The 12,506-nt window shown below is 37.2% G+C and overlaps 1 protein-coding gene across 1 annotated transcript; it reads left to right on the forward strand.

Moving 5' to 3' along the window:
* The first annotated feature begins 8,229 nt into the window (after nucleotides 1-8,229).
* Nucleotides 8,230-12,348, forward strand: LOC120125580 (O-fucosyltransferase 39-like). The gene is made up of 10 exons (XM_039143981.1): nucleotides 8,230-8,600; nucleotides 9,204-9,266; nucleotides 9,404-9,485; nucleotides 9,640-9,710; nucleotides 9,857-9,945; nucleotides 10,047-10,250; nucleotides 10,478-10,748; nucleotides 11,025-11,252; nucleotides 11,351-11,548; nucleotides 11,735-12,348. Exons 1-10 carry the CDS (start codon nucleotides 8,460-8,462, stop codon nucleotides 11,942-11,944), a joined length of 1,557 nt encoding a protein of 518 aa, XP_038999912.1. The 5' UTR covers nucleotides 8,230-8,459; the 3' UTR covers nucleotides 11,945-12,348.
* Nucleotides 12,349-12,506: the final 158 nt, after the last annotated feature.

The following is a 12,506-nucleotide window of genomic DNA, read 5'->3' on the forward strand; positions in this document are numbered from 1 at the left end:
ACGACGGAGTTCACGCATCAGACAGCGTGCACGTGCTATTAAGTCTCCGTACACCCCAATAGTGCGAAGACACCGCAAGAAGAAGCTCGACTCGCCTGTCATCCCTCAAGAGTCCACTCCTATCGTTGAAGAGGCCCCCCTATCATTCCTCGAGAGTCCCCTCCCACCGTTCAAGAGGCCACTGTCATCATTGAAGAGGTCCCTCCCACCATTCAAGAGCCCGATTCACATGGCGTCATATGTAGGCTTCTTGAGAAACCCTCTGACGTGCCGGACATGATGGATTCAAGTTGGCTCTTGTATGAGTTACCGGCCAGTACCATACCGGTATCTGAAGAGGAGAGGGAACAACTACCGGACACAATTCTGGATAACACCCTTTGGGCTAAGACCGCTGTTGATTTTTATCTACATGAGCGGAGCCAGGGGTGTTTCACTGACATATGCAAGCTCACCGATGATATCTATTTGTTGCTTGATCGGTCTTGGTGGGGCGTATTATTAGGGGTCGAAGACAATGGCTATTTCGATGGGGGGGGTAAGTCTTATATTTTTCTTATATTTCAATTTGATTAATTTTTTTTTAAATTTATGTAAGTCACTAATATATGTCTTTTTTTGTAAAACAGCATATCGATGCGTGGGTGACACGTCTTCTAATAATAAGAAAACTTAAGAAAAATAAAAATATACGATATACAATTATGCCGACGTCTTTTCACGCCGTTCACTTGAAGAATGCACGAAATGAATCATTTGATTTGGGCAATGGACAAGCTAAACTTTATCCTGCATGGTGGGAGGTCGATAAGGTTAGTATTTATTTTAGATTGAGTTTAAAGGTTTTATGAAATAAGTGCGCAAATGAATGAATTATTACTTATGATTGCAGGTGTTTATCCCTGTTTTGGAACGTAAACATTGGATTCTCGTCGAGCTTCAGCTCCCATCCCTTAAGACAATAGTGTATGACAGCATGATAAATTACATATCATTGGCTGATTTAAGAGATGTTATTAAGGGATGGAGCTCTCATTTGGCTAAATTCTTGGATGCGATCAATTATTGGACTCGTTCTGGAAACAAAAAGCCAAAGAAGCTCAATATTACAGTTATTAGAGACGAGACCGCGCCACAACAAACGAGCGGAGCCAGAGGAGATTGTGGTCCTCTCGTATGCTTGGCGTTGGAGCGTTTGACGACGGGAAGCATCAAGTATCTACCTCCCACCGATAGAGATAAAGCTGCAGTAGGCTTGTGGTTTCGGCATTATATGGCTAAATCGATATATACGAGACGCTGCCTACCTGCATCCGCGTTATAAAAATGTCCATAAACAATTGGTAAGTTTATATACTTTTGGTTTGAAAATGTTTGGTTAAGTACCTAGAATTCAATAATTTGCTGTTTGTAGGTTTTAGATGTGTAGAAAGTGTTGTTTGAACAAATGTTTGGTTTCTGCAGGTTAATCTCATAAGTGAACTGCGTGAAAATGATGTCGAGCTGCAAAAGTTGATTCAATAGTTTAATTGATTGTTTTTTGATTGTTTAATTGATTTGTAAAAGTTGATTCAATAGTAGATGATCGGAAATAAGAATTATTGCTTATTTTTGATTGTTTAATTGATTTGTAAGATGATTTGTAAAAGTTGATTTGTGTAATTGATGCGAATATAATTCTTATTTGTGCTTGTTTAATTGATTGAAATGTAATGGTTGATTTTGTTGATTTCAATCTGCATTATGTTGAAGGCAAAATTGACTATCGCAATGCGAAATGAAAATCGCAATGCGAAATGAAAATCGCAATGCGAAATGAAAATCGCAACGAGAGAATCGCAATGCGAAATGAAAATCGCAATGCGGAAATGAAAATCGCAATGGGAGAATCGCAATGCGATTTTAATTTCGCATTGCGATTATCTCGTTGCGATTTTCATTTCGCATTGCGATTTTCATTTCGCATTGCGATTCTCTCGTTGCGATTTTCATTTCGCATTGCGATTCTCTCGTTGCGATTTTCATTTCCGCATTGCGAAATGTAATGGTTGATTTTGTTGATTTCAATCTGCATTATGTTGAAGGCAAAATTGACTATCGCAATGCGAAATGAAAATCGCAATGCGAAATGAAAATCGCAACGAGAGAATCGCAATGCGAAATGAAAATCGCAATGCGGAAATGAAAATCGCAACGAGATAATCGCAATGCGATTTTCATTTCGCATTGCGATTCTCTCGTTGCGATTGTAATTTCCGTGTTGCGATAGTCAAATGCATGCCTAATAGTGATAACAACTGAATAACAAGAGTTGGTTAAGTCAAAATGGTTGGCCTGAGTCATTAATTCAACTGAAAATGTTAAAAGTTCACACATAAATCCACATAATACAACGTTTGCATTTAAAAATCACCTAAGTTAACAGTCCCAAAAGGTGAAGCCAATTGTGATTGGGATTTTAAAGATGGTTGCCTTTTGCTTGACACCATATGAGCTTTGGATTTTGATGAGGATCCATATTTTGGTAGAGGAAAAGATGATTTTGATGGCACTGGTGATCCACATGTCAACCTTGTATGACCACTTTCCTTGCACCGACTACATGTCGATCTCTTCTTCTCTTCACCCTTAGACGGTATACGATCGTGACTTTTTGGTCGGCCAGGTAGCCTTCTGTCCATGGCTGGTGGCAAAACTGTTTGTAAGTCATCTGGTATGTCCCACTCAGAAGGATGTGGAATAGGGTAGACAATCTCGGCATAAGTCTGTCGATAAACTTCTGTAGTGTAGCAATCCATAGCGTATGCGCTTGAATCATCTTGGTTTAAATGAAGAGCAACTTTTATAACATGGCCACACGGATAACCAGATGTTTGCCATTTCATACAACTACACGTCTTTGCATTTAGATCGACTAGCCCATTTAAGTTATTATCCAGTACTTGAAACAAAGTGTTTGAACATGGTTCAACTCTCCATGACGTTGACTTCACAACACGTTTCGTTATCTTTTTTCAGTCCATGGTGTAACACGATGTTCCAATGTTCCTGTAAATTTAAATAAACAATACTTAGTAAAATATAATATGATAAGTTACGAATTCAAAGAAATAATACCTGCATGGTTTCTTTTCTTGTAGTACCACTGTTGAATAGAGGCTCGAAAAAACTCCATTAACATAGTAATGGGTAATTTCCGGGAATGACGACTTAGAGCGTTGATTGATTCTGCACTATTAGACGTCATGAAACCATATCTTGCTCCAAGTTGATGTACTCTTGACCATCTTTCAAACCCGACATCTTCTAGTGTTTGAGCACACTGAGGCAAAACACGTCTTAAACAATTTATATGCTTATTGAAATCCACTTCCCGATAAGCTTTTACAGCCTTCCAGTATGTCCATTTGTGCTTTTTTATACCAGCAGACCTTGATTTTAGATTTCTATACAAATGAACACCACAAAGTCCATGAAAAGCATCTGGGAAACACCTTCTAACAGCGTTGTCAATTGAGTTTGCCCTATCGGATATGATTGTCAGATTGCTAATAGGACCTATGCAATCCCTAAGATGCCCCATAAACCATGTCCATGAATCAGAGGTTTCAGATTTGCCAACCCCGTAAGCTATTGGCAATATCCCATTGTTAGCATCCATGGCTACTGCTAATAAGTTTACTCCAAGGTATCGACCTTTCAAATGTGCTCCGTCAACTATAATAACTGGGCGCATGCAAGTAATAAACGAACGAATCTACAAAATAATATACACAAGAAATATAATCATTTAAATGTGAAATGCATGTAACTAACAAAAATGAGTCAACAAAATTATATTGATTTACTAACCGTAGCACCAATGGCGATAAACAGCAACTCAAAGCGTCCATCTCTATCTGTTTTGATATGAGTTACCGACCCAGGATTTTTCAGCTTTAAATTGTGACAATAAGCCGGCAGTTGGGCAAACGATGCTTCTGGCGACCCCCTCAACAATTCCAAGGCATAACATTTGGCTCTCCAAGCTTGAGAATATGATATACTAATATTGAACCGAGCATTCATGTCAGTCATAATTTCATGTCCCCGATATACCCTGCCATTCAAAAACATTAACTCAGCCAGAAAACCACCCAACACCTTTTTGTTTGCCTGTCTATGGTGAGGAAAAACTTGGGTTCTTGAACATGTATGTTTATCAATAAAAGTCCTAACTTGAAACATTTTGCAATCTTTTATTCTCTTTGCAATCATACGCCACGTACAGTTTTTGTCAATCATACACCTTGTTTCGAAACGATCTTTGCTTGATTTGTTAACTTTTAGTTGATAGCCATCTTCCACACATTTCGTATACAAAGCTATCTTCAAGTCTTCCTTTGTATCAAAACAATCATCTTTCTTGACACGAATAACTTTTGTGTAACAATCAACTGCTTTCTTTGCCAACTCTTCTTCCGGTAACTGAAGTAATTCTGGCATATTCCAGTTATACTCCCGTGGCATTTTCTTTTCTTCGGGGACTTTTTCTTCTTCTTTTTCTTCTTCAGGATTATATGAATTACAGAATGGATGTTCAACATGTTCATTCACAGTCGTAACTTCCTCCTCATTATCATCAACAACATCTTCCTCGGCAACGGGTGTTTCATCATCAAAATTCGGGTATTGACCAATATGAAAATCATTACACACATGGTCTGTTTCTTCTTCTGAAACATCATCAAAATCCGTGTATTGACCAATATCAAAGTCCGGATATTGACCAAGACCAAATTTCGAATACTGACTAGTACTCACAATTTTTTCTGTTGGCTCATCATCGTCTAACTGGTCAATACGAAAACCGGAATTTGGTGCTGAAAGTTGATTGGGATTTGGATTAGAGAAAGGTTGTGGGTTTTGAGAAAAACTTAGTTGATTACTACCCGCTACTGACCCAACAATACTACTTCTAGGTTCAACAACATACAATGTAACATCATCTTGTGAAACACTAATGTAAGCAATGAATCGTTCAACATCTTCATTGTCGGTTAACAAATAAACTTTACCATTTCTCTGATAAGATAGCCTAAATCCACTTAGGGGCTCTAAATTCAATTTATTTGAAACACGTAGCATTAGAGTTTCATAAGTTAACTTTTGTAAAGACAATTTTAGTTGAAGATTCATGGGTAAAGGCATATATTGTAAAACACCATGAACATTATCCCATGACCCTCCAAAACACAAATCTATCCAAACATGATCAACATTAGATGATTTCATGGTTGTAAATTAATTTACTAAACAGACGAGCTGCGAAACTAAAACCTGTTGTGTCGTTGGATATAGGAACGGATGTCGCCGGAGAGAGTGATAGATGGAGATGGAATGAGTTGCGATTTAGGGATTTAGTTTATGATTTCAGTGTTATATACCCAAAATTTCAGTGTTGTGATTTACAGATTCTCGTTGCGATTTACGGATTATCGTTGCGATTTACAGATTCTCGTTGCGATTTACGGATACGCGTTGCGATATACGGATACGCATTGCGATTTACCCATATGCGTTGCGATTTACGGATACGCGTTGCGATTTACGGATACGCGTTGCGATTTATGTGTTCGCGTTGCGATTTTCATATTCGCGTTGCGATTTTGGAAAATCGCAATGCGAATTTGTACTATCGCATTGCGATTTTCAAGAATCGCGTTGCGATTTTGGAAACTGATTTGCGATTCTGGGGATCGCGTTGCGATTTTTATTTCGCGTTGCGATTTTGTTGGTCATTTTGGCAAATCCAAAAAAAAGTTGGTTAAAATCGTATATTATAACTTTTTTTTGGTCACTGAGGCGATTTTCTCTTAAATTTACTATCCATTATGGACATAGCCATCAAACATTCATTATCCAAACATGCATTATTTATGCATATATTAACTGTGGAACTTGATTTTGAATTTCAAAATAGAAAATGTATTTATTTTGAAGGAGATCTGAAGCTTGATAATTTAATTTTAACGAATTCGAATATGAATTTAGGAGGATTTAAATATTTGACATATAAATTAAAATTTTCAATTCAATTTTTAAAAAAGTAAGATATATTATAAATAATAATAATAATATTTAAATGATTTATAAAAAAAACTTATAACTGAGTTAAGATCCACTTACATAATATAAAACTCTCTAGTTTTACATAGATTTATGATTATTTGATGAGTGAAAATAGATGGTTGAGATTGACTCATTTTTTTTTCAGTGAATATCTTTTCATTCACTACTATTAATCTTAGCATCTATTTTTACTCATTCAACGATTCAAAATCTATGTAAAACTAAAATAATTTTATATTGTGTAACAATATCCTATCCCTTTATTAATTCAGATTCAAATGATAAAAAACTATAGATATTTGACTCGTAAAAAATTCAAATGGTGCTAAATTCTGGTTTTAAGACTAGCAAATTCTTGTTGGCATGCTCATAAAACACAAACTCGGATCATGTTTACATCTTAAATAAATGAATTCGTCAATGTTAGAAATAACAGTCACCTTGGGCAAATCTTCAATTGGATACTTGCATAACTTCTCGATAAGTAGAGTGATACTCAGCACAACTTGCCGATCCTTCTTGTTCTGCAGTAGGTTAATAGCGTCAAGACTGTCTCCAGCTGTGTGATTCCCAGGTTTCGGCCACAAATCATCCCGGTATATATACCCCAGAGCTCTGCTTCAAGAGTTGAGCATTTTCCAATGTATTTGTAAAAACCTAATATCTATTTACTATCGTGGTCTCTTATTACGCCTCCACATGATGAGCTGCAGTCTACCGAACTCCGACTTGCATCAGTGTTGGCCTTTAACCAATCTGCTTGTGGTCGGGACCAAGTGCTTGGTGTGATTTTTTTTACCTGCTGCATCGGGGTTATAATCTTTAACGCTCCATGCTTGAAGTCTGCGACTTTTCTCAAGCATTGTCCCAGCTTCTTCCATTGGAGAGTCAAACGCCATTGCATTCCTATTGATCCATAAATTCCACAGAATCGATCCATACAATATGTCCCAGTTCTGATCAAAATAGCTTGGGTTGGAAAGGTTGTTTCCATTTCTGTTCAAAATAGCTTGGGTTGGAAAGGTTGTTTAAAACCCGGGGCTGTATCTCTATGTAGAGGAATTCCCATATTTTGTCCGATTTAACTAGTGCCATCCAAATGCTTGACGCTTGCGAGCACCAGCGCAACACATGGTTCACGTATTCTGGGGCCTTTGCACAAACGGGACATCTACTGTCGGTCGTGAAGTTTTTACGGGCTCATTCCGCGTTCGTCATGATTTTGTTGTTACACGCAAGCCATATGAAGATTTTCAATCTTCGCAATCCCCTAAATTTATTAAGTGTCTTCCATAATATCTCATTGTTACCCTCGTACGGGCCAAGTCTTAACCCATATGCTGATTTGATCTAGAAAAGGTGATTGGCAGTGCCTTTCTATCCTATTGTATGTTCCGCGGCTATAGCTCCTGGTCCTTTGATTGCTATGTGCACCGGTAATAGGTGCTGAAATCTGTTCCATTCTCACTCCCCTGAATTGCTCACCATAAATTATTAATTATTAATTTAAAATAGAGATTCTCACTCTCAATTAATGATTTATTAACTTAAACAAGTTTTTAATTATTAAAATAATCAATTTAATACTATGATCAAATTGAATACAAAATATTTATTTATGTAAAATTTTTAACGTTATTTAATATAATAATTATATTAATAATATGTTAAGTATAATATTTTTATAACATTTAGATAACATGATAAAATTAATTATATGAATTTTATGTAAATATTTTTAATTTAATATAAAAATTTAAATAACTAAAAAATATAAACCATAAATTCAATTTGATAAAATTTATTTTTATATAATTTTATATTTTTTTCAATAAAAAACATTACTATCAAATAAATTAAACAAAATATCATATCCTTATCATTAATAATACATTTCCAAAATCCTATTCTCAAGGTTACTTTTATATTCCGAGCCAAGTCCTCCCTGTAAATCAACAAAAGAGTTGCTTGGTTTCAATGGGTTTATCTTTTTTGGAAGGGGTCCCATTAGAAAAAAAAGGACACGGTTTTCTATAATCAAATTGAACAGGTGTCCATGTGAGATGCCATAACTAAGGCTTGAAAGTGAGAGAAAGAATTCGATCAGAAAAAGAAAGAAAAAAAAAGAGAGAGCAATAGATAGAGATTCGTATGATGTTGGGTGCTTGAGCTGCGCTGCTTCTTTTTTTTTTTGGCTGTTGGTTAGATTTTGTTTTGGTGTGTTGCTGATTTGAGTGGTGCTCACTGCTTACCATTAAATGCCAATCAAAGCCAACATAGAAGAAAACAAATTGAGGAAAGTGGTCGTCTTGGAGATCTGTGTTTTTCAGCTTTAAGGTGGGGAAAACATGATGAGGTTTCATTACCATAGTCATTGTTATCAGCCTCTTCGGAGAGAAGCAGTTTCTGGGTTATTTCTGTTGCTTTTCCCAGTTCTTTGGCGTTGTTTGTTCACACCATTCGCCCATGCTTCCCCTTCTACATTCTCGGTATGTTCATACTTGAGTTCTTTTTGTTCAATTGAATATGGCTTCTGGGTTTAATTTTTCATTGTGAAATATCCATGGAAATGGGAAATGGGAGCTTCATGGTATGTTAAATGAAAAAGTTGCAGTTACTAAAGATAGAAAGGATCAGTTTGAGTTTAGTTTGCATTAGTGGCAAGATTATGTAGCCAATTGTTTGATAATCAGATTGCTTTATTGGAAATTAGGCCAACCTAGTACTTATGTCTTGGTAAGATATGGTTAATTTGCTTTAATTGGGAAAATGAAATTGGTGGCCAACAATTCATCTTTTCTTCCATTCTTGTAAACTTTGGCTTTTGCTAGTAGTCCCAAATTCACAAAAAATAGCAAGCTTCGGTAACTGTTAGACCAATTCTTTATCGTCTTGGGGGCACAATTCCTACTTTTATCAGTTTTGGTGCATGGAACTGAGATTGTATCCTTTTACAATTCGTCAGGAAATAAGGTAAAGTCATCAATGTAGTAATTTGTGCTGCTGAGTGCTTAGTGTTAGCACGATACATGATCATAATTTGCTTTTTGGGAAGGAAATTGACTAATTGTGCCCTTTGACACTTGTTGCAGGAATGGAATGTTCCTAAACCTAGACATTTATCTTTACTCGGGAGTGCCTTAGAACGCGAAAGTGTGAGTAGATGTTCCTTAAGTAGCATCTGTGTATGTGCGTGTTCCTGCACATGTATAATGCATATGTTGTGACTTGTGATTTTCCTTTTCAGCATGTATTCTGACTTGTAATTTTGCTGTCTGATTTACTTCTTCAGTCCAATGGAGAGCAGTCTGATCTCTGGGCTCCTTTGGCCGACCAAGGGTGGAGACCGTTTATTGAATCTGCAAATGTCCTCTGTGAGTGACCTGTAATGAGATTTCTAGTTTTGGTTTCTCTACATTGTTGGTATTTCGAGCTATGAGACTCAGGTTTGGTATTGATGATTTTAAACTATTATTTTCAGATAACGATATTTAATTTTTCTTCGATTTCTTTGATTACCTAATGCAGCATTGCCACAGAAATCTGAAGGATATCTTCAGGTGTTTCTTGACGGTGGACTCAACCAGCAAAGAATGGGGGTAGGTATTCATTTTCATTATACATTAGAATAGTCGAGAATTCGGAAAACATTCAGTAATTCTAGTCCTCCTGATTAAATATTTTAGTCACTTATATGTTCCAGACAACCGATCTGATAATCAGATACTAAATTCCGTTGTTTTAGATATGTGATGCCGTTGCGGTTGCAAAAATACTGAATGCAGCACTTGTGATCCCACATCTTGAAGTAAATCCCGTTTGGCAAGACTCGAGGTAAGGAATTTACCCTTTCAGTTTCTTATTCCAGGTGGAATGTGCAGCTTTTGCCTCGTTTTTAAGGGGCCATTTTTCTGAAGTAATTATTTTCCCTGCAGCTCATTCATGGATATATTTGATGTGGATCACTTTATTAATGTATTGAAGGATGACGTTTCAATAGTCAAAGAGTTGCCTGATGAATTCTCTTGGAGCACAAGGGAGTATTATGCCACTGCTACTCGGGCAACCAGAATTAAAAGAGCACCCGTTCATGCATCTGTAAACTGGTATCTCGAGTATGTCTTGCCCGTATTACAGAGGTTGGTAGCATCTTGAAACATTCGGTTTGAATCTGCACTTTAGTTTCTTTTATAAGTTTCGGGCCTAAGGACTTTTGGTCCAAATCAAGTACACTTTCATGCCTGTTCCTGTCATGGACCATTTGGAAAACGTGTGCTGACCTGTTTTGCATGTTTAATGATTTTAGCTCAGTTCCTTTCAGTTGCCAACTTGTCCGATCTAATGAATTTGTCTTATTTTTGTGTAGTAATGGGATTGCTGCGATTTCTCCATTCTCTCACCGTTTATCTTTTGACAACATGCCGAGTGAGATCCAGAAATTACGTTGTAAAGTCAACTTTAAAGCTCTTGTGTTTGTTCCGCACATCAGAGCACTTGGAGATGCAATTGTCCATCGCCTCAGATATCCTCCTGGTGAAAGTGAAGCAGTTAGCAGTAACTATCTCTGGGCGACCACTGATCAATATGAAAAACAAAAGCCCCACAAATTTGTTGTGGTACATCTTCGGTTTGATAAGGTATACCCTGCTCATATGTAGATTAGTATACCTGTTTTTAACTAGGTGGCATCGGTTTTTGCATAGGCTTTACCTTGAAATGCGATTCAACTTATTAAAAGACCGGAAGTGTAATTTTTTTGTTTTCCATATGTTTAAGCTTTGTTGCTCGTAATCTATAACTCTATTGGTTAAATTTATATTTCATTTTTCAAAAATCGTACACAGTGTGCCTGCATAACTTATGCATGCAACTTTTAGGCCACCGGCTTACTCACTAGCCTTTTACATGTGCAGGATATGGCAGCCCATTCAGCCTGTGATTTTGGTGGGGGTAAAGCTGAAAAATTGGCTCTGGCCAAGTATCGACAAACAATTTGGGGAGGGAGGGTTCTCAATTCTCAGTTTACTGATGAAGAGTTGAGAAGCCAGGGGCGTTGCCCGTTGACTCCTGAAGAAATCGGACTGCTGCTAGCAGCTTTGGGTTTCGACAATAGTACCCGACTTTATCTTGCCTCGCACAAGGTCCTTTATCGTAGGAATTTTCATTTTCAATCTCCTCATCTTCAAACATAACGTCCAGTTTTCCTACAATCTATTCACCGAATGGCCATTCATTTTAGGTATATGGTGGGGAAGCTAGGATTTCCACCCTACGTGAGCTGTTTCCGCTGATGGAAAACAAAAAGAGCCTTGCCTCTTCGGAAGAAAGGGTTCATATAAACGGAAAGGCTTCTTTGTTAGCTGCAGTTGATTACTATGTTGGTGTGCATAGTGACATCTTTGTCTCTGCATCTCCTGGGAACATGCACAATGCATTGGTGAGTTTTTCTGTCCAATGCACAGGCAACAGTGCTTTATTTTGTTGCAATCCGCAGGGCAGTATTAAATTTTCAAATGATATTGTGCAAATTCGGTGATTCTATAGTTGTTATTCCCTTGTGCTAAATAAATGGCATATATTTCAACCGTTGCACAATAGATGACAGTTGCAATGATGCAAACAGGTGGGACATCGAACTTTCGAGAACAAGAAGACCATAAGACCAAATATGGCTTTGTTGGGCCAACTCTTCCTTAACAAAAACATTACATGGTCTGAATTCCGTCAGGCAGTGGCAGAAGGGCACCAGAACAGACTAGGGCAACTCAGGTTAAGGAAACCAAAACAGTCCTTGTATACATATCCTGCGCCTGATTGCATGTGCCGAGCTTAAGTTCCTAATGCTCAGTTATCTATTTGCTAAAAGAAGTGAGATTACTATCAATATCTTGTTGATTTTACTACTGCAGCTATTATTTGCAGCTTGTGCTATTGATGTCATGAATAAGCGGTAGCCCAATTTCTCTCCCTTGGATATATGCATTACATTTAGTGTTCTTAGTAGGTATTGTTGTAGCGTATTGACAGTGGTATTTACATCGAGAAGGGGGCTATCGGCATCAAATTTATCGGGGATCCTATTTAGCATGGACTGTGGAGTAGAGTATGTTACATAAGTCGTCGATGGATCTCAGCTTTGTTTGTTGCTTATCTCCACCGGTGAAGCTGTCTGTACAACCTTTTTTATTGTATCAAAATTGCATCAAACGTCTATGTTTTTTGCAACAGATTTTTTGATGTTTTAACGCAGTAGATGGAAGCAATATGCTGTTGTTCTGGTTATTTTGTTGAGACCTGGAGAGGAAAGAACTTTTGTAGACAACATAGTAGTTATGGACAATGCAGAACATGAACGATGCTTCGCTCGCTCTTGTTGATAGCAATTTGTAATTTTC

Source organism: Hibiscus syriacus, unplaced genomic scaffold, assembly GCF_006381635.1.
Source record: "Hibiscus syriacus cultivar Baekdansim isolate YM2019G1 unplaced genomic scaffold, ASM638163v2 tig00110432_pilon, whole genome shotgun sequence".
Taxonomy (NCBI): domain Eukaryota; kingdom Viridiplantae; phylum Streptophyta; class Magnoliopsida; order Malvales; family Malvaceae; genus Hibiscus; species Hibiscus syriacus.